Source organism: Pelobates fuscus, chromosome 13 (genome assembly GCF_036172605.1).
Source record: "Pelobates fuscus isolate aPelFus1 chromosome 13, aPelFus1.pri, whole genome shotgun sequence".
NCBI classification, from domain to species: domain Eukaryota; kingdom Metazoa; phylum Chordata; class Amphibia; order Anura; family Pelobatidae; genus Pelobates; species Pelobates fuscus.
This window is the reverse complement of record NC_086329.1, coordinates 8,470,734-8,494,416: the sequence shown is the minus strand read 5'-3', so window position 1 is coordinate 8,494,416 and position 23,683 is coordinate 8,470,734. Positions and strand designations below refer to the sequence as shown.

Here is a 23,683-nt window from a genome sequence, read left to right as displayed (position 1 = left end):
AAAAGGAATAATTAAGATTGTATCACTTTATTCTATCAATTCAAATGCATTTAAACGCTGTGCAAAAAAAAAAAAAAAAAACAGGTTCTTACTAGGGCAGCTGGGTGAGCCACATCAAGTGGTTTTACTGTAAAATTAAATTGGCAAGCCTTTGTGAATAGAGCCGTTTAATGTAAAAAGACAAAGTGACCGTGACTAGGTATTGTTTTTGTGCCTGAATGTAACCTAGATGAGACTCCTGCCAGACCATTAACATGGTGGTTACGATATGAATTTTGCATTAGCCGATTCACAGCAGTGAGTTGGATGTTTAGGATTTAAATATTTAACATTGATTTCTGTGGGTCACTTCTCATTACGGTTGTTGGGTTGTGGAACACCGGCAGCAAGTAGGATGCAATAAACATGTTAAAATAATGGCTTTGCATCACTTACGTTTTGTGACTGCTTCTCCTGACTGCTCAATAGCGCCAGCTCTTGTTCCAACGAATGGACTGTAGAATGCACCTAAATTCAGAATGGTTATTTTAAGGTGTGGGATCATGGAAAAGTGGATTAAATAGCAGCCAATACCCTGGGTTCATGGAGATTCTATTCATTGAACTGTGGAATACTATGGATTATCAGGGCTTGATTTAAACGTAGTATACATAACAGCCGCTGAGATCCTACACTGTTCTCATATGTCCCGTATGGTCAAGCACAAACGCTGCATTATAAGGTAGTAATAGTCACAAACCTCTTTCAGTTCCTTCTGAGATTCTTCAACTTTAATCTTCCATCTACACTCCTCCTCTTCCACACTGCGCTGCAGCCTCTGCAGGATGCCCTCCTGTAAACACATACAGTATAACCAATCCAAACGTCACACTCTTACAGAACAAGGCACAATGTTGCTTAAATCAAAGAATACCGTTTCGGCCAGCACAGATTTGTACTTTTCGCACTCTATCTGCAACAGCGAATGGATGTCTTCTGCCTCTTTCAGCTTCTGCTCCATTGCCTGAAGGAAGGAAGTCAGATTTTACGCATTACAAATAGTGTTTTTTATGTTCAATAAATACAGCTAAATGGCTCAATTCTCTGTGACACCTTTTACATAAAATCAGACATCAAAAATGTTTTATAATTTACATTTAGCACAGGATTCTTTCCCAGAATGTAGGGAGAAGAGGACTAATTAATGATTAGTGACACACATTTTTGGTAATGAGATCGCGGGAGTCCAGGGCCCCCAGCTGTGGTTAGATTACCAATATGCGCTTAAAGCGGCACAAGTCAGTGTTTTAGAAAAAGATAGACGGAAAGAGTTATCCAGGCAATACCGATGATGTTCTGAGTGCAAAGTCTACAGAGACGTTGGAAAGCCACTTAGCAAAACAAACCCAGAATCCACGGGGAAAATGAATAATCAGCTTATCTATGCTTATAATTTCACATGTGCAAATGGTGATGGAAACAAGCGCTCACACTAACCTTTACTTTCTCTGCTCCAACACTTTCATTTAAGAAAACTTTTGCCAACTTTTCAAATTCCTGGACCCATTCACCATGACACTAGGAGAAAAACATTTATGGAAAAAAAAAGTCATGTCTAGAATTCTCTAGAAAGAAAAAGAAGGAAATAAAAAGGGCTCTTAGAAGAAGGGCCAGACGCCTCACACAGTGAGAGAGAGGAGAAATGTGAAAACTGGGGAACACAAGCTGATCAGAAAGACGATCCAATTGTGTGAACCCCTTCCATTGCAATACAATAGGGAGCAGATATAAATGGTCGGAAGAGAAATATATACAGAGCCTCAAAGTAAAAGTGGCATTTACTAAGACAAAATACTAATAGCTACAATAAAACCATATAGCACCTGGCGTTCCTTCATATACCAGCTTTTTTCCCCCAATTTATTTATTTACAGAATCATTTAACAAAGGCAAAATCTCTACTAAAATCAATGTATACATATAGCCAATCCGGTCTTTCAGATCAATCATGTTGCACGGTATTGGAAATGGGGGGACGGGGAGTGTAAAACAAAGTGGTCTGATATGTTAAAAGGACACGGAAAGTGACAAACGGGATTTTAATTGTTTTAAAAAAGAAACTTAGGACTTGAGAACTAACAATATCCATTTTCCAAATCTGTTTCCTCTACAGTGAATGAAGATACAGGAGATTGTAATAGTGTCCGTTCCAGTGGGTTTTTTATAAGACTTTATGGAAATTATAGATAATATACAAAAATAAAGGTATTAATGAATTAAATGTACTTAGGAGGGGAGAGAGGCTCTCTCTAAAACAAAGGATCTTTCAGATAAGTTGATCCATAAAAAGGGTAAATCAGATGTCACACTATGGAAAGTTTCACAATCACATGGCTTGTGGCTAAAATATAGGAATTATCCATACGGTGACACGACTAATCTGACAAAAAAAAATACAATTATTAGGTGACTGTACATTCTTACCAAACTTGCAGAAACAGACACGTTGGGAAACAGATTCTTAAGGATCGCTCGAGCCTCTGCCTCCGCTTCGTGTACTTGATGCTGTTTGTCCTATAACGAGACAGATTTCAGCACTGCGTAAATACAAAACGCATAAAACTGAACAGAATGTGGTAAAAACATACATGACATCAGCAGATTTCTTGGAAGAGGAAGGAGGAATGTTTGGCCTTCAAGTTGCATAAGATTAAGAAAAATATATTCCTTTTTTTTTCCTACACAAACATGCACAACCTAGATTTCAGCAGATTCCGTTAGGAATAAGTCCATTACATGCCAAAAACAAAGTGAGCTACAAACAAACTGGTCAATGTGTTGGAGGGAGTTCATTTACGCCAAACACCAAAGGTAGTGCAACATATTTCAAAGTTATTCAATCTCTTGGCACAGACCAGAACAAACATAAAACAGTGAACACACAGACAAAACACAAACAGTGCATGAGATGGATAGAGTGAAAGCTGAACGAGTTGTCTTTTAGCATACATCATATCTAAAGGAGGAAAACAGATTTGGATTTAAGCATGACATTTGCAGAGGGCATTAGGGAGAAACAGTCCCAAGCAGGATCCACTCAAACTACCAATTAAATAAGGGATCTCAACGTTAAATAAAAGAAAATAATCAAACAGTTTCAGGGAGAAATGCTATGAAACGGTCAACTGAGGTCCAGAAATTAGTGATAAATTATTTTGTAGTGCTTCCGGCTGACTCATTGTGCAGAGCAATTAATGAATAATGTATCTATAGTTGCAGGTGGATTGTTCGACTGACAGTAGGACTAGCTGGGTTTTTTTTTTCTTCTATTTTATAATTGCTGGACATGAAAAGTTTAACCAGGGTCACAAACATTTTCACATATTACGAACATGTAAATATTTAAATTTGGGAACCCCAAGAGCTGGCAGTCAAAGTCGATGTACGTTTACTGTCTGGGGCGGCTACTCAATAGAAAGCTCTCTGGCTACTATCCCATCTGGAAGGCTATTAAGCCACGTCCATTTTTTTAAATGAATAATCTCCTGCCTGATTTTCTGTTGTCAGTTAATGGAGCATAAAACATTTGCATAATCTCAGATCACGGGATCACTAATTAAAGGTATATCTACAGACATCTAGGTTTGTGAGCCAGACCTTGATAAGGACACCATGCGACACATTCTAGGTTTCTGTAGCACCAGCCTAGTTAATAGGCATGGACAGTAATATCTACATATCTAAAGACAAACGTTAATAGCAATTTTATTAATGGCTTTAATAAGCGCCGACTGAATGGTATCAGAGACTTCTTTTCAAAAGGCGCTCATTTAAAACACAGATCTTTACAATGAGATGGTCACAGAATCACATGGTGCAGCGGATAAAATGTCCGGTATTTCTCTACTGACAGAACAAAAATGATAAATATAGAGGTGTGGACATAATGTAATTCTAACAGCACAATTTAATTAGATTTATCATTTCGCGTTTTCTAATATTTTCATATGAAATCTGTAGAACATTTTTTTTATTAAATATACTGCTATTTCATGAAATGGAGATGACGCTGATTAACAGTAATTTTAGGAGCTGCAGAGAAGACTTTTGGTCTTTTATTTTTAATGTTTTATTGCATGTCTATCAAATTAAAGCAAATCCTTACCCCTGAGTATATTTTCCGTTTCCAAGTTCGGCCAAGTTCTGATCGGCTTACATTATCTACAACCAGGAGGTGCCTGGGAACTTCAAAGCAAAACTCCCTAAACCCCCACTAAAACCAATGTTAGAAGCACATCAATATATAGTGCTCCTAAAAAGATTTTTCTTTCTACAACTTTTACACAGTTACTACACAAAAAACAAAATAAAATAACACATGTGAACACCTATCCAGCTTCCTACTAGATATGGTGGCTAACACCTCCGCATAATCTGTCTAAAGTCATCCAATCAACTACTGGCGACTGGTAAAGCCTCAAAAGTAAATCGAATTTTTTTTTTAATTTACTCATTTGAACTGCAATTTAATTTTTATTTAAATCGTTTTAAATCAGAGTACGGACTGAACTCTATTTTTGCTGAAGACATGATTAGTAACGTATAGAAAATTAGAATACAAATAATGGAATGGAAGTGTTAAGTCTCATGTCACTCGTAAACAAATTATTCTAAAGAACGGACAGTTCAGCATGCCTACAGAAACCACAGATATAACAAAACGAACAAGGGGAAAGGGAGAGAAAAGAAAATGTACACGTAATCAGGAAATTAATATATAGTACTTAAAGCAAATCTAACAAGATCTGAATTGATTATAAACTGCATGAAAGAGCATTCAATGACTCTCACAGGCACGTAATGCACGGGTTTGACAAAATGTAATCATGTTTTATCTGGAGTAGAAATGGTCAGTTTGAGCAATGTCTGCAAAGTAACGGACTAAACGACATTATAAATAACAGCTTAAAAAAAAAAACATTGGTTACAGTCCTACTGATGGGATGTGAAATCCTCTGTTATTTTGTGATGGTCATTAGATGCTCTTTCATGTAGAGAATACACATGTATTTTAGCTGTGCTTTTCTTTAAATCTCCATGATGGAGGACTACGCCGTGTCAATAGCTCCTTCACAGCAGTAAATATAGTGCATCACTACATCCAAAAAACTTTTACAAAGTTGCCCATTAAGGAAGGGCCCTAAAATGCAGATACTGCCATAACTGATCCTAAAAAAAAAAAAAAAAAAAGTCATGTCATAGGTAGCTGTTGGGATCAAAAGCCACCCTACGTCTATCTATGTGAAAGGACTATTTTATAAAAAGTTATAAAAGTTATTTTGCTATGTGCGGACCTATCTTGCTAAGCTACAGATCCACCTGGGAAAAAAATACGGAGTATTGAAACATCCGGCTTGATAAGCCAACAAGATATATTTAGATGGACAGGAAGTGGGAGTAAAAAAAATGTACCACCTAAATAAAATGTGTTAATCCAACAGTGTCAAATGAGATAACAGAAATCAACTTGTTATAGACTTTATGTGATTATGCTGCGTAGCTACAGCACAGATCATCATGTACAAATACTTGGAGGGCACAACGAGAAGATAGCTTTCCTCATATGACATGAGTGGGAAGGGAGGTGGGGTAAAATCCTCAAAATCTCCATACGGGGAATATTTAAAAGGCAGGGATTGAGGGACAGCTTCTAAAAAGATAATAAATGGATTGTCCCTTTAACATAAATGTAGCAGAGTACAGGCCTGCTTATTTATCTAGAGTTGGTATCAATATAAATTCCCTCTTAAACTCGCCCAACAGGTAAAAATATAAACAAAAATAAATGCAAAAAGATAAGACGGTGCAAGCCTACTTTAGTTTTATTACGTGTCCAGAGGAAAAAATAAATAAAAATAAACTAATTGCATTAAATTCTGGACCAATTTACAGGTAGAAAAAAAAAAATCATATAAAAAAAATAAAATACTGAGCTATTCACAAAAGTGTAAATTCACAGTGAAATTTAAATTTAAAGCAAAAATAGATTAAAAATAAATAAATAAAAAAAAACTATATATTCATTCTACTATAATTTAAGTTTGGCAGCTTCGGCTTAAAATGTAAAATTCTCCTTGAATTCCCATTGGTGAATATCGAATGGCTATCGTTCGGAGCAGTATCAGCATTTGGTTTATGAGACTTGGCCCACTGTTTAGGCAACCTGGCTAAAAGTTCCAGAATGTAGCAATGCACTCCGAGGATCGCTGTAACCCCAGACTGAAGTACTATTTCCCCCGCGGTGAGCATTACAACCTTGGCTGTCTTGTTCAATCTCTCTTGTAGCATTTTTTCAGTTGAGGCCAATGCTTCCATAGCTTTCCAGTTTTTCTCCCGAAGGTCCTAATTATTTTTAGAAAGAATTATTTCAGTCGGACCCATATACTGAAAATAGTCAAAACTTGCATTCAGTCATTGGCATTACGAAGGACATTTTCTGGAGCAGGATCTTCTACTTTAGTGGTTATAAAACATTTGTAAAATGCTGGATCTTCATTAACAAGAGCTTTAAAGGCTTTTTAAAAAAATGGTTAAAACTACAATTCGTTCTTTTTAATTTCCCTTCCCAATCTGACCCTTTAAGCAAGCCCAATTTGTTACGGCTAGGTAGGAGCGCGGTCTCCTTGGGTTTAGCGTCCTTGGGACACAAGCTGAGATTTGGCAAGTTGCATTGTGCTCAGTGAACAGATCTCGTCACACAAAATGAGAGAGAAAAAAAGATACACGAAAAGAAAAAAAAAGCTGCCGAAACCACAAAGCCACAATGACACCAGCCTACAGAAACCAGGAAGCAAGAGAAGACCCAGACGGTGTTTGGGTGTAATAGTAACAGCCAATATACGAACCTCAGGTGGAAGAACAGTTAGTTACACATGGCACAGTACATTAGTATCGGACAATGCACCAGCTAGCTACGGAGCCCATGTGTAGCCACTATGGTTCACCTTGTAGACCAGCTGGAATAGAAGGGTCTTAATTCGATTGGTTAAACATGATCATCTTTCCATTGTACATAAACCTATCGATAGGACATTTCATGGAATAATGAAGCAGGACTAGTCAGTAAAAGTAAGGTTAATCGTTAAAGTAGTAACTGGTATCGCCAAACTAGTGCACAGAAAAAATCCAGACTGCATCGAAATAGAAATCTTTCCATCAACAACAACAACAAAAAAACGCAGACACCCCTCTCCCGGGTGACAGGGAGATTTTAATTTTAAGCACTGAAATAATTCCACTTATAATGGAAAAATGTTCGAAGTACAGAAAATTTACTAGAACTTAAAAACGAACTCAGACATTTGGCTAGAGGGGGATTGCAAATACATTTATGCAGAAAGAGAGAAATATTTCAAGATTAAAAAACTAAAATAAATAAAGTCCCCTTCTACCTCCCACAATGTGTGCATGCATCCATAGCTGGAAGGCTTGTGTGTAGATTGAGACCATAAACTGAGGCAGGAGCACAGAAACTTGGTTCTAAATTATTCAATTATAGCAGAACTCACTGAATACTACCAGGCAAAGCAAAAACAAACATGGTTTAATTCTCCATGTCCGCTTTGTCTGACATACAGGTCAAAACAGGACGTGGCTTATTATTTAACAACTCTCCGATAGGTTTGGTGTATCGGCAACTTACATTATTTTTCTTCCTTTGCTGATCCAGAGAAGATTTCAAAGATTCAACTTCACCCTGAAGATCTGTAAGACATCGGTCTTTGTCTGAAAGTCTGAAAAGAAAACCAAAAACATACACCGCAGTATTAGGTTTATGTAGATCGTAAAACTGGAAGCTGAATAGACACACCCCAGACTTCCGGTTTTCAAGTCACAATGGTTTATAATCTAAAGCTGTAAAGACGTGGGGCTGTATATCACAAGGTCTTTAAATATTATAGGTCTATTAAAACACTATAATCCCAGTAATAAGGCTGCCCAGAACCTTCTGGCAATATAACATCATTAAGGCAACGTTGTTAAGGTGCCAGAGTTCCTTTATTGAATTCTAGTGAATACATTGTAACTTCACCATAATCCACAGTCACTGTGCAAGCAAACGCGGTCTGAAATGAACGCACATTAACGGACATAGCATAATGCATTTATCTTAAGCACAGAGATTGTGCAGCGGTTAAGTAAAAAGTAACAGACATTTGGAAAGATGATAAACTGGAGACACAACTGATACCAACGCAGACATACTAACATACTATAATATTTTATCCACTCACGCTTTCAACAGCTCTTCACTGGGGACTGCAGAGTGTACCTGTAACCAAGAAACAGGGTAAATCTATAGCGTTAATGCAACGTAAACGGCATTGTTATATCGGTTATTGAGATACGTATATTTAGAATTTGGCAGGGGGCAGGGGGAGGAAGTCTATGCAGAACTGCACAGAAACTGTATACATGCACCAATTGGTTTGTCCATTTTTATACGTAAAAAATAAATATATGAAATAAAATAAAAATAAAAAAAGAGAAACTTTAAATAAAATAAAAGGAACAACCGAGGAACTGAGCCAAACACTAATAATCAAACTTTAAAGGTACACTATTGTCACCCAGACAATAGCGATGGGAATACAGATTTGAATTCCTACTGCAAAATCTTAAAATTCTCACCCATGAATACCCTGCACATTTCGCTTACACCAGGAATAAGCTGAACAATCTCAGCCCATCCTGGGGTTTCCCAAATTATATAAACAAGCATCATGTATTTTGAGTAAACCCTTGCACAGCACATGTGTGTCAATAAAAGCATTTTAGTGGAGGGTTAGGACTGAGCATGTGCTACTTTTTTTTTTATTATTATTTACCTGCCGTTATTAATCCTGGGATATTAAAATTCATTAGCGTGATCAGAATAGTTTTTTTGGCTGGTATATATAGTTCATACCTGCTGAGTTTGCTGCTCATGTTTCTGCTGCAGTTCATAGGCATGGGCTTTTAAACTTTCCCGTTCAGCTAACAAAACCTATTTCAGAAGGAAGAAACAGTTAACGCGTTTCACTAAATAGCAGCCGAGCAAACCTGAGACGAGAAGTCACATTACCTGTATTTCCTGAGATGTGTCTGTGATGTGTTTTTCTTTGTCGGACAGGGTGCTCGTTAAAATCCTAATCTGCTCTTCCTTCTGCTGCACTCTGAAATATGCATTTTGGAAACAAAATTATATAGATTAACTTTGAGAAATCACAGTCTGGCAGAGAATTACACGGGAACAGACAACATCAAGGTGACCTCACATAGGAAAATTTTAAAAACAAGGGGACATAGTTATAGTGATTTCCTTTCACTTCTACATTTGCCAGTAAATCTGTAACACAAGCTTTGCATATGTAGTAGTTATCAGCATATTACGTGCTAGCAAACATGCTAAAGGCACTGGTAGACAAAAGGCTACACAGACGTTTAAACAGGCATGTTAAGTAACCACTTCAGCTCATTGTACTGCCATGAGTCTACGGGTGCAATTTGTCAATAATTAAACAAGAATTGGTAACGGTTGTACCAGTCTAACACAGAGATGCGTGCGATCCTATAAAGGCATCCCCTATCATGCCAAGGGATCACCAGTCTATATAAAAAAAATCATGCACATCAATACAGATACTATTAACACACAATGTGTAAATAAAAAAGCTCAAAAAACACAACAGACCAAATGTGAGAGGCGATTCTAACTATAAACCAAATAAGAGCAACAGCAAAACAGAGCTGGACACATGTAAACCTACACCCACAACATTTCGGCAACTAAAAACGAGCCTTTCTCAAGGGACTGCATGCAATTTTGCTAAACATTTTGGAGCAAACTGGACTATCCCTACATTCATAATCTACCCCCACCCCTCCCTTCTGCTGCTGCACTAAATACAGTTGAGAATAAGTGTGGATCGGTCTAGGTTTGGATGGCAGGTGATTGTTAACTCATCATCAATCCATAGCTGGTAGTGGTTATGGAGACTCTGTACATGTGCAGATGGTCTAAAATGTGAGATGTATGTCACCGACTGTGATGAGGCAGATCTCATCTCCTGTTCCCTTACTAAAGGAATTTACTGATCAGGACAACAAGTGATGGATCAGAAGAAGAGAGAGATACAAAAAAAAAACGAAAAACACCCATGACCAGCTACTGGTATAATTAAAGGTCAGGCTCCAACATTCCATGAGGGAAGGAAAGAATTGGTACGTTCGAGTGCCTGTCACATGGCGACACCACTAGATATTAAAGTTAGACTGAATGATTAATGTGACATTTCACATCAACAAGTGTTAAACTTACACTGTTTGCAGATCTTGTACTTGTGACGATACGAAGTCCTGCTTAAAATGAAATACAAAACATAAATACACCAGGATTTATCTGCAGCAAACTAGGAGATTAAAAGCAGTTTGAATTCAACACAGCGAAGATCTGTATATAAAGGATTTTTGTTTAAGCTGTTCATAAAAGCAATACCTGCTGCAGTTTCTTTTCCACCTCCTCGATATGCACTTTAAGCACATTACACTCTCTCTGTAGATCCTAAAAGATAAAGTAAAACAAAAGATCAATTATGGAGGCCAGAAACTCCTGCATTACATGCAAGTCAGATTTGAGTTGAGAACTTGTGATAATAAATAACCTTACTGTGGTATCCTTTACCTTACCATACAAGTGAAAACATGTGGATCTGCCTCATTTAGAACGCCGTAGTGCCGCTTTACAATTTTCTAAAGATGTCAGTTTTAAACTGAACAATTCACATTTTACTCAATAACTCCACTAGTGATGTATGGCTTGTCAGCAGGCTGTGAAAGGGTTAAACACAGAACGTTACCTCTAGTTGTCTTTGTTTGCTTGCTACATCACTTCCTCGTTCATTAGATTTCCCTTCTGACACCTTTAAGGCCTCTTCCTTGCATTTCAATCTGTAGAGAATCAAAAACCAAGACATTGATATTGTATATAAAGCTAATTAACCTCCGCATAGTCGTGCTGCACGTGAAATATAGCGTTCGTGGTTTGAAAGGACAACGTGATTCCCAACCACAGCGTGTATTTATTCTTGAAATGTAAAATCCACACCAGGAGAACGTTTGGAATATCTAGAGGAAGTGAATCTCTTCACTTTCTCTCTCTCTGTATTGGCCATGGCATGATTTCTTGAATATCATTTTTGACAAAGACCTTTCTGCTTGTCTCAATCCCTTTTTACTTAAATAATCTACCAGCTCGATATCTTTTCTCTTCGATGTGGACTGCATGAAATCCCAAAGGATGGACTTCAGACCAGTACATTAACTTGGTACATCGTTTGGCAATGTAATCTGATCTGGCTCAACCATTAGTTCTCTGAAGTTAGTCTCTCCCTCTGAATCCAATGTCATCTTACAGGAAGATGATGAACATATGATGAGACAGACCTTCTTCCACTTTACAAGACGTCATTACACTCTTGGAGCAGATAATAGACCAAACGGCAGGGCTTTAAACTGGATGATCTGGTTTGAATCCTGTATATCAAATCAACCTCTGCTGTATTGGACTGCAAGCAGATATAAAGTATCAATAGCATTTCACCTACTAGTAGAACATTGTATTAGTCTGCTGCACATATATAGAAAAATGCATTTCTTATTATCACTTGTCACAAGCAGACAGCCAGTGAACATTTCAAGGTGTGCGTGCATTTCGAATGTGTGTATTTAAACTGGAGAAGACAATAAATACTAAAAGCTAGTTAATATACAGGGATCCAAAAAAAAAAAAAAAGTGAAAAATATAGATAAAAATAAAGAAATAATACTTTTTTTGCAGAAAGTTACAAATATATATGGAGTTATCAAAATATTTCGACAAAGTGCCATTTATCTAAAGTAGTTGTTTCATCAGTTATTACAAAAAGCATTAATGAAAAAATATATAAAAAAAAAACACAAAAAACTAATAGACGTTTAACTTTTTTTTCTAAGGATTTCCAGGGTAACTCTTCCTGCTTATAACTCTGTGGGAGGATCACAGCCATTTAAACAGGATCTTCCAATATTAATGTGTGCACGTGGTGAGAGCTTTGGGAATTCTACGGCCGAACCGAACGGAAAACCGGTTTATTTATTTTACAACTGTAAAACTGTGCTTCTATCAACCGTGTTTAATTTGCCTAAAAATGTAATCAGTTACTATTAACCCCTCGGTGACCCACTGCATAACTAAACATCCTACGTTGGAATATAAACATGCGCATACATACTCATTCTGAAGCTCCTGGATTTGTGCCATACTGGAAACCTGTGAATTAAAAACACAAAGCGTGATCAACACGAGAAGACTAAAAATAGGGGAAGAACGAAAAGATGCATTTTGCCAGGCTTTTACGAGCTCCGTTACATCCCCATGCTAGCACGGATTGGTATACTTCTTTTACATTTAAAGCTCTATCCAGCCCGGAGGACTTCCCATTCTCATAAAGAATCTTTAAACACAGGTTTCCTATTTTTCATTAGTCCTCAAGACAGGAAAACACCTGTATCTACTTTTGGGTCTAGATAATCAGAAAATATCTGTACACCCCCACCAGTGATCACAACATTTGCAGATATTTGTTTAAGTTCTATCACACATTGTTTTTTATGTTCACCTTAGGAAGGAAACTTGCAAATCAAAAGCTAAGTGCACAGTCTCTGCATAAATAAATATGTGTATATGTGAACACACCAACAGTGTCAATAGACCTGTACTAATATTTTAATATTAGGATGTAAAGACATTTGGTCTATTTGTCCATTACAGAACCTGCCCTGTAAGAAATCTCATATGCCAAGTGATTCCCACGTGAGCCAGTATATTCCGCCAAACACTCTCCTGATGAATTTTAGGCTCTTTACCTGGTCAGCCTTTTCAAGCTGGCTACTTTTTAATGCTTCCTTCAGAACGCCAACTTCCTCATTCAACACCTTTACAAAAAATACAAAACAAAAGACAGATGGGAAAAAAAAACAACACAAAAACACACAACACAAAATGTATTACACAAAAAATGATGTGAACTTAATTACAAAACGGACAGTCAACCAAACATTCTAAGGAATCACTCTAATAAAATAACTGCACTTGCTTTCCCTGGCACAATCAACATTTTAGAACCAGTATGCGTTACGCAGGAATTACCAGATTTAAATTTTAAAATCAATGTCTACATCTGAGCAGCTCAATGATACTTGGGGCTTTTCCAATCCGTGACTGGTTAACAGAATGTGATGTAATCTGAAAGTGCCAACTCGCTGAACAGTCACATCGTGGTCAAACACTAAGAACATTTAATATTACCTATCTGTTGGTTAACAGTCACATGATGGTCAAACACTAAGAACATTTAATATTACCCATCTGTTGGTTAACAGTCACATGATGGTCAAACACTAAGAACATTTAATATTACCTATCTGTTGGTTAACAGTCACATGATAGTCAAACACTAAGAACATTTAATATTACCCATCTGTTGGTTAACAGTCACATCATGGTCAAACACTAAGAACATTTAATATTACCCATCTGTTGGTTAACAGTCACATCGTGGTCAAACACCAAGAACATTTAATATTACCCATCTGTTGGTTAACAGTCACATGATGGTCAAACACTAAGAACATTTAATATTACCCATCTGTTGGTTAACAGTCACATGATGGTCAAACACTAAGAACATTTAATATTACCCATCTGTTGGTTAACAGTCACATGATGGTCAAACACTAAGAACATTTAATATTACCCATCTGTTGGTTAACAGTCACATCATGGTCAAACACTAAGAACATTTAATATTACCTATCTGTTGGTTAACAGTCACATGATAGTCAAACACTAAGAACATTTAATATTACCCATCTGTTGGTTAACAGTCACATCATGGTCAAACACCAAGAACATTTAATATTACCCATCTGTTGGTTAACAGTCACATCATGGTCAAACACGAAGAACATTTAATATTACCCATCTGTTGGTTAACAGTCACATCGTGGTCAAACACCAAGAACATTTAATATTACCCATCTGTTGGTTAACAGTCACATGATGGTCAAACACTAAGAACATTTAATATTACCCATCTGTTGGTTAACAGTCACATGATGGTCAAACACTAAGAACATTTAATATTACCCATCTGTTGGTTAACAGTCACATGATAGTCAAACACTAAGAACATTTAATATTACCCATCTGTTGGTTAACAGTCACATGATAGTCAAACACTAAGAACATTTAATATTACCCATCTGTTGGTTAACAGTCACATGATAGTCAAACACTAAGAACATTTAATATTACCCATCTGTTGGTTAACAGTCACATGATGGTCAAACACTAAGAACATTTAATATTACCTATCTGTTGGTTAACAGTCACATGATGGTCAAACACTAAGAACATTTAATATTACCTATCTGTTGGTTAACAGTCACATGATAGTCAAACACTAAGAACATTTAATATTACCCATCTGTTGGTTAACAGTCACATGGTGGTCAAACACTAAGAACATTTAATATTACCCATCTGTTGGTTAACAGTCACATCATGGTCAAACACTAAGAACATTTAATATTACCCATCTGTTGGTTAACAGTCACATGATGGTCAAACACTAAGAACATTTAATATTACCCATCTGTTGGTTAACAGTCACATGGTGGTCAAACACTAAGAACATTTAATATTACCCATCTGTTGGTTAACAGTCACATCATGGTCAAACACTAAGAACATTTAATATTACCCATCTGTTGGTTAACAGTCACATGGTGGTCAAACACTAAGAACATTTAATATTACCCATCTGTTGGTTAACAGTCACATCATGGTCAAACACTAAGAACATTTAATATTACCCATCTGTTGGTTAACAGTCACATGATGGTCAAACACTAAGAACATTTAATATTACCCATCTGTTGGTTAACAGTCACATTGTGGTCAAACACTAAGAACATTTAATATTACCCATCTGTTGGTTAACAGTCACATCGTGGTCAAACACCAAGAACATTTAATATTACCCATCTGTTGGTTAACAGTTGGCTAAGCACTAAAACGACATGTTCATGTATTGATTTTGGTGCATTGAGGTCGCCCATTTTCTCTATCAACGTGTAACATATTGCAATCTTTAAGAAGCAGCAATGTTTATATTTGTCAGAGAATCAGCCACTAGAGGCACTACCTCATTGAAAACCTCTAAAAAAAAAAAAAAATCAAAAATAATAAAAAGGTCTGTATGCTTGGCATTATCACACGCTGAATGAAGCGAATATTTTTCATAGAGAAACACTCGATTCAATGCCTCTACGAGAAACATCCAATAGGTACATCGTGGGGTTGCAATGCAAGCCCCGTAAGTCCTCCAGAATCTCTCTGAAAATCACTGGATTGGGCCAGCCGGTAACAATGACCTCACAGAAGGTATGGCGGCTGCCTGCTTACAATTTATAGCATTTTATATTTAAAGGGCAAAACCCTCAATCTAAACCAACAAAGGAACAACAAATTGCTAAAATACACGTTTTAGGTTTCCTTTAAAATCAGCCAATTTACAGTATGTTGACACCATTTATGTAAACCATTATGGGTGATTTTTATTACATTCATACTGGTGATTACATTGCGGATGTAGAAGAATAACAGCGTGTTAACTGGCTATTAGCTCTGGATTATTAATGTTGGTGTCTGGTAAGATGTAACATTGGTAAGAGCTGCATGTGAAGTTCGCCAATGTAGATAAAAGCATTTGAAGATACAGATACAGTGAATTCGGAGAGCTTGTATTCGCTTGCTGGGAAGCTGCAATACTTCCTTTTTTCAATGAATAAAGCTTTTAAAGTTATAAAGACCGAATTATCAAAGATGGCACCAAGTACCTGCACTGTCTTCTCCTGGCTGTCTGCTCGGAGATGCTCAGCCTGAAGAAGATTTTCCACTGATTTTATTTTCCCCTCCTTCTCATGGATCCTACAGTAAAATAAAAGATTCTTTAAAAATAATACCCAGTGCATTACACGAACCAGCCGAGATCCAGAAGAGTATTAATCGTTCTCTTTACACTTTAGGTAGAGTGAAGTAATGTTACAATGGAATTCTTCAGTTGGTAACTTAAAGTTTATTAACTCTTTGCTTGAATATTCAGGTATAATATTCCACACGTAGCAGATAATAATGTCTAATATTCTATAATTCAACAATACGCATGGAGGATAAATCGTATTACCACCAGTCTACAATCGGGTGAAAATCTCACTAGGCACTCCCTTAAATGCCATAAACAAACATATACATACAAAAGATCAGGATGCACACTCGAATAGCTACATAAAATAAATCCTTTATTCAAAATAAATAAAAACACACAAAGATATTCAAAATGAACAGAACAAATGGACAAAGTACAAAAAGGCTGTGCACATATACCAGGGGAATTAGCATAAATTCCAGAAGCCAAACCGGACAAAACATGAGTCATAAAATCCCCCCAGCGTTTCGCACCTCCCTGGCTGCCTTTCTCAAGCAGTCACAGACCAGCTATAAGAGTGTGCATCCGAATATTCCATGTATAAGATATCTTTACAAACCGCTGTTCTTGCCAGTGAGAATTTAAAAATTCTAGGTGCAAGTTCCATTGTACATAGGCTGTCATGAATTATCAGTCAACAAGATACACTCTAACATCTGAAAAACAAAGACTGTAAACGCGTAAATGTACTTACTCATTTTTAAGATCTTCCACAACAGAGCTGAGCGATATCTGAGCAATAAAACCAAATGGAAGAATGAATTACTGGTAGTTATTAGAAGCGCGTTGAAGCATTTCTCAGTGACAGGATTTACATTTCATCCCCATTTATTTCCCCCAATGTTGTGGAGTATTTAAAATCCAGCCCAATACAGACATTTGCATTTACCTGATTTGCCTGCTGAGCTTTAAGATTTTGCACGTCCTTTCTTAAAGTTGCATTTTCAGTTCTTAGCGTCTTCAAAAAGAGAAAAACTTTATTACTACGTGGCGTGAAATAAACAAACAATACCAATCATTTATAGATTTATTAAAACAAAATGTGATTTTACCCATGAGTAAACATTCGTTAAAACGAAGAGATATTTTCCGTTTGTAGATCACAAAATTAAACTCCAATCCCTTTCACTGGGAGGTGTAAAAAAAAATGATATCGTACGCAATTTAGGATTTACCCTCAATTCTTCCTCCTTATTCGCCATCTCGATGAGTCCGGTCTCTAGAAGCTCCTCCACAGTTTTGATCTTGTCATCCTTTTCTTGCATGCTGAAAAATAGAATTTTAAAACATTACACAGATCTATTTTACATTTGAGACTTGAAATTTGACTAAACCGATTATCAAATAAAAATGCTAAATGTTGCTTTATGGCAGCAATATGTGGATGTATCAGTTTCCCCAAGACACACAGTTTACGTACAATATATTTCCTTACAGATCATTTATCCTATAAAACAGTGCTTTAAAAACTCCACCATTAGTCTAAGTGATCTGATCGTAAATGCACCGTTCCCAGCCAACGATATTACTATAACCAATAATCACATGATTTTACAGCAGGAAATCTGCCGGAGTTTACAATATATATTAAAAGGAAAAATAACCATCATCTTACCAAATCTCCATCTTTCCGAGTACTTCTTTGTTAGCCTGCACAGTATACAGAAAATATCTTGAGAATACAGAAGTTTCATGAATGAAATAATGTCACATATGGCATGAAAAGGCAAGTGTTTTATAACCAATTTCATTAATCAGCGGTGTTTAAACTTTGCCAAGATTAACGGGGAGCAGAAAGCTTGAAACCATTCACAAACACATTGCGGCAAATTAATAGCAAGAGGAACCATTTCTAGAGGCGATCACGAGAAGATTCGTACAGGTGTATGACCTTCCTATGAATAGAGAAAGGAGTTTCAGAGAGTGTGTCTCACCTAACTATGCTGATGGTCGTGCATTGACTGAGTGCACTGAACGTCAGACAATCTGTACGCACCTACAGTTTGCTAGTGTATACACGTGCGTGAAATCATTCCTGAATAAACATGAGCTACCATTTACAGTACCAAATGATAGATCAGTAGAAAATGATAAACTACGCAAATACTAAATGCTTTTATAAGAGGGTGATTAAAAGTCTATTTGCCCACTGATTGATGTTATCTTCCTTTGGGCCAGAGAGACTTCACACATGAAGAAAACATGGGGAGTAATGCTTTACTTCCATTTTTGGGAGGGAAGCTGGGTCCTTTTGAGAGCAGTAAATATTTTATAAAATACTCTGATGGTCCCATACATTAAATTCAACCCTCCCCATTACCGTATAATGTTCTATGTTGCTGGAAACCTTTGCAAGTTCCCCCTGAAGTTGTTCTTCAAGTGTTCTGATTTTCTCATCTTTTCCACTGATACTGAAACAAGATGAATCAAATATAACAACCGTCACTTGTCACTTCCAAACAATACTAAGTTTTGAGATATTGGAAGATGTGTATATGAACATGCAAACATCACACAATCCGATTAAAAACACTAAACAACTTATCCAAACTGAAAGAGGTAGAAGTAATAAAAGTGCGAAATAGGTAGCATTCAAGAGATCGAAAATGGGTAAAAGGTCTCCTGAGCTATTGATTCTAATTTCCACTAAACAATAATAGATAATGAATATATCTTAATATGCAGTTTCACACTCAAGTGTTTACACCCAGGGGAAACAAGCCCCTAACACACACCAAAGTAAATATAGTATGAATAGAGTGGAGACCCATATCTTGATATAGGTATCCATCGGCAGAAAAAACAAGAGAGAATAGCAAGATAGTGCGATATTGTTACTCACAGGTCATATAATATAATGTTTATAACATGCAAACATAAAGGATAACACATATACAATTTATTTCACACATAATGTATATATAGCGCACATAAAATGGAGTCTGACCGCTCCTTACTAGAGATCAGTGGTGAGTATATGCGGTATAGAACCCCACCACTCACTTTATTTCAATAGGTGTGCAATAAATTGTATATATCTTATCGTTGATCTTTGAATGTTATAAACATTACTACTTGCATTTTGGCATTCTATGACCTGTGTGTAACAATATCACACCATCTTGCTTTTCTCTCTTGTTTTTTATGCCGATGGATACCTATATCAAGATATCGGTCTAAGTATATGTATTTGTGCTCCACTCTATTCATACTATATTAACTTATCCAAACCAACTTGAAAACCCGTCTTCGGAGACTTCATGCAAAATGAACCACTGTCCATACAACATAACGTTAAACTAGGTGGAAAGACGTTTACAGGAATACAGGATATGCACGTTATTTTCCTTATTTTGATTAATATAACAAAATAAAATAAATTGTAATAGTATAGAAAAAAAAAAAGACAAACTTAAATATACCCTAAATAAAAACAAAAACCAACCCCCCCCCCACCCCAAAAAAACAGTGATACTTCTTGTAGAAAAAGTTTATCTTGCAGTCCCTTTCGTGCCAACTGTTTGAGATACTCTACTTAAATTGTGACAAATAGAGTTTGACAGAGGATGTTGGACAGCCTTTTGCTTCTTCAGGTGAATTCTAAAATTTGGTAAAGTTGTAATAGGAGAACAAGTACGATGCCAAGGAAGGGGGGGCGACATACATTGTGTGACAGGAAGTACTAGGCAATCTTGTTTCTTGTGCGAAATATGAATTTGAGGTACTTGGGAAAAATTCCCATAAGCAAAATAATCATATAGCGACACATGCGCCAAAATAGCCCATCACATCCCCTCGCTAGGAGTATTCAAGTTCTGTATTGGATAAAATGCTTCATTTATCTCTGTATGTTTAAGTATCGGAGGCTCTACTTTGGAACCCACCATCTTAGAAAAGTGTGGAAACAGGAGAAGCTAGGAGAGGTATTTATTGAGGTCACTCACTTTGAGCCAACAATTATAATGTTGTCCCACTGTAAACGCCACTTCTCTGAAGAAACCTTTTTTAGGTAGTGAATGAGCTCCATAAAATTATGATAATGCGCCTTTTGACTTTCCAACTTTTAATATTTATGAATGAATCCAAACTTTGAACATTAAAGGGACACTGCACAGGATAAAGCAATTGAGCTTGGTAAAAAGCTTTACGTGTAATGATCATGTCCTCAGAATTGCGGTTTATAAAAGTGTGGATTTCTATTTGAAACCATCAGAGTTCTTTTAATAGGTTTGAATTCCGCATGTGAGATACCAACACTGAAATGAACCCTATGACTAACTCCCAATGAATTGCAAAGCAATGTGTTGGGCAAACCTACGGCATGAAAAACCCATTAATAAAAGACTGCAGTCCGCGATGCTAGCGTGTGATATATTTTACCTTTTTTGCATTTGTTCCAAGGCTTGCACAGCAGACACCTGTGAAAAATGTATATAATCAAATACTATTTCACAGATATACAGTAAAGCTTCATATCACAAAGCATTGAATTTAGGTATTCTATGAAACAAGCATCAGTTTTGTTGTGCTATTTGGTGCCCCATAATTTTTAATATTAAAAGAAAAACAATATGGATGCTGGTGAGCTTGGCCTGGACATTACGTAATGCGGTTTCAACACAGGTCAAAGGAACTTATTATGTAACCTTACGAAGTAAACAGGAGGAATACTTCTCTACAGTTTAATTTGTGAGCTATATGTGTACAAGGGTAACGAGAACAATGGTTTATTACTCAATGAGACTTTACAATCCGAGATACTTAAACTCACAGAGCTCCAAAGGGGTATACAAACTATGCAAACATCACAGGCGATCCAGAGTGTTTGTCAGCCATACGAACCCAAAGTCTGAGGTCGCTTCCATATTTTCAGGATATTAGAACTTAAATGAATCTATTGGAATCATGCATGATATACAAATGTAAACTTAATGTGTGATTGCTACAGTAATGTCTAAAACTGCATCCTTCACTGATTCAGGGGTAAAAGGCAATATAGATATACTAATATAATTAGATTCTATTTTTCTTTGTAAATATGAATGTATCAATCAGTTATTCATACAGGATATAGACATATTGCATGATGATTAATATAACCAACCCTGTTTCAATCAACGAATATACATAACCAAAGACAGATATTTAACGTAATTTGAAATATCCCCAGTACAGGTGAATTAAAGGTCAATTCATTTATTTAACCAGGTCATCAATGATCTAATTCAGGTCTTCATACCTGGGAAAATAGTGCCATCTATTGATGAAAGTCCCTAAGGGCCACATTAATAATTAAATATTAAGATACGACCATAAGCAATCAAAAGCCAGATACCGCCCATTTACAAACAAGGTGCAGGAACTGATAAGGGGGAAATAATGGTTAAATAGGGAGAAAAATAAGAGAAGGGATTGAATATCTTCAGATCATCTTAAAAAAGATCAAAGGAGATTGACTGACTAAGGGCACTAGACTGAGTTACAGACCAGAGTACCCAGAGAGGAGAATCCCAAATTGACTGCCTTCATCCTAGACACTTGGTATTGTTTAAAGGTTTCTCTTTACTTTATATTAAATGAACAAGACTAGTGAATGCCCTATGTGTCTATATTGTGAACTGACCCCTATTGATAGAACAGTTATATCTCATTCTACCTGCAGCCTGAGTCAGATATAACTTCCTAAGTCGGAACATTCTTGACTCCTTCTTTAGACGTAGATCAGTTCAAAATACTAAGGCTTTTAGAAACATTATATAAACGTACTGTAGTTAAACTGATGGTATATACTTGGCAGGGTTGGTTGATATTTCACTAATTAATAAAATGACAATTGTATCCTTAATGCAAGGGGCGTCATATGAATAATTCTGTATACCTGTTCTGCTATAAGTTTGTAATAGCTTTTATTGTCCTTTGATGATAAGATTATAGATGAGACAACGTGTAATGTTGACTCTTAGGCTTGTCAAGTAAATTCATTGACTTTTTGATAGAAACTCATATATAATATAGCAAATTGATTATAATTGTATTGTTTTGTTGCTTTGCATTTTATAGTGTGTATTATTAAATTTACCGGTATATATATTTTAAGCAAAGTCTGTTTATTGGCCATCTGCCGTTTATAAGTGTTTATATCACCGCTTAAAACAAAGAACTACAGGGTCCCTGAAGGCTCTGTGTGTGTGTGAATATCATCAGATATTATTCAATCTATATTCCATACATATGAAACCTTAGCTTACCCAACAGTTTATGTTAAGACAGAAATCACTTCATCGCAGTTAAAAATAAAGTTGGTTACAATTTATACATTTAGAATAAAAAAAAATGAAAACTAGTTAATGAATACACTTTACAAATACCCTAGCTAGGGGGCAAAGCCTGATCGCTGATCAGGAGTCGCATGTGGCAAGAGTTCCTCGGGGCAAACCTCTTAATGTGCCTAATACTGGACAGTATTAATCTACTTTGACAAAAAGTCTGCTTATTTATCCGAGGAATGCTCGGTCGAGTGTGTGACCCTCTTCTGCTGGACTCCGGTGGGTATAGCTGATGAAAGGCTTTTTAGGGGCCTGCAGCCATACTCCTCACGGGGGATCCTCTGCCCTGGTCTGAAGACCACGTATTTTGAGCCATGTTTCCTCTCCCCTTTGGACCGACGTGTGTTATCCCGGTCCTAACTGGGGCATTCTTGTTGCCTACTCTACACGGCATTACATTTCAAGGCGATGTGGAGGATCAAGGCCTACTTTTTAATAAGGCAGTCACGCCAGGACCTGATGCTTAACAGGCCTTCCCACGGCCACCCATCTGTGTGACCCTGCTCCTGCAAGCTTTTGATATCATGTGTGCACAATTTTGGGCAAAGTTCAATGCGTGTGCACTTAGCACTTCTCCTATGCATTATGCCTCAGCCTCTCAGAACCAGTCTGCGAGCTGGCACCACATGGCAGAGTTTCTCTCACGAGTCCCCCGTGTGGCACCGCGGAGATGCAGACGAGTGATGAATAAGCACCAAAGGCATAGTTTCCGCACCTCTAAGTTACGAGGCATTATGCACCATCTACCCAACCTCAGCATACCCAGTCAGAGGGTCTCAGCCTTGCAGTGCTGGGTGCGTGGGATTGAGGAACAGCAGGCATATGCTACAGCCACTGAACACGGTTGGGACACAGGGAAGCATCTTGCCGGCACGTCTTGCAGCTTAGGTCCGTAGTGACGGCCCCATCAGCATAGATCGACTACGGTCACCCTGTGGCAGCAACTCTCCTTCTACTGGAGTTGGTTGAAGCGACCATAGCTTCTACCTACAGCAAGGTAGTGTTGCTATTTTTCATACATACGGTAGTTTCACATGAGATTATTTTGCTTAATTTCTTTTAATTCTGCTCATACTGAAAGTACGCTGGAGTTCACTTTGCATTGTCTCTCGTTAGTCTCAGTTCTGTTCCATTCTGTGTTTACTACGGTGAATCATATACAACGGTGTTCTTGGTGTCCTTTACCAATATAAAAAGTGCAGCCTGTTATTTAGAGATGAGCACACACTTTGTGCAGTTACTTTGACA

At 37.0% G+C, this 23,683-nt stretch overlaps 1 protein-coding gene across 5 annotated transcripts in view; it reads right to left on the bottom strand.

Annotated features, from left to right (window-relative positions):
* Positions 1–23,683, bottom strand: part of KTN1 (kinectin 1) — a 78,278-nt gene that overhangs the window by 8,864 nt on the left and 45,731 nt on the right. The window contains exons 16-37 of one of the 5 annotated variants that reach the window (XM_063439749.1): positions 20,490–20,527; positions 18,430–18,520; positions 17,725–17,759; positions 17,285–17,375; positions 16,999–17,067; positions 16,804–16,841; positions 15,961–16,051; positions 12,925–12,993; positions 12,291–12,328; positions 10,878–10,968; positions 10,517–10,582; positions 10,340–10,380; positions 9,104–9,194; positions 8,948–9,025; positions 8,274–8,311; positions 7,682–7,772; positions 6,295–6,381; positions 2,464–2,553; positions 1,477–1,557; positions 914–1,003; positions 740–832; positions 436–507 (exon numbers count right to left, since the gene is read on the bottom strand). In XM_063439749.1, the coding sequence (XP_063295819.1) occupies positions 436–507; positions 740–832; positions 914–1,003; positions 1,477–1,557; positions 2,464–2,553; positions 6,295–6,381; positions 7,682–7,772; positions 8,274–8,311; positions 8,948–9,025; positions 9,104–9,194; positions 10,340–10,380; positions 10,517–10,582; positions 10,878–10,968; positions 12,291–12,328; positions 12,925–12,993; positions 15,961–16,051; positions 16,804–16,841; positions 16,999–17,067; positions 17,285–17,375; positions 17,725–17,759; positions 18,430–18,520; positions 20,490–20,527 (1,569 nt within the window). The remainder of the gene's footprint in view (positions 1–435; positions 508–739; positions 833–913; positions 1,004–1,476; positions 1,558–2,463; positions 2,554–6,294; positions 6,382–7,681; positions 7,773–8,273; positions 8,312–8,947; positions 9,026–9,103; positions 9,195–10,339; positions 10,381–10,516; positions 10,583–10,877; positions 10,969–12,290; positions 12,329–12,924; positions 12,994–15,960; positions 16,052–16,803; positions 16,842–16,998; positions 17,068–17,284; positions 17,376–17,724; positions 17,760–18,429; positions 18,521–20,489; positions 20,528–23,683) is intronic. The other 4 variants (XM_063439750.1, XM_063439752.1, XM_063439751.1 and 1 more) reach the window with 4 other exon arrangements.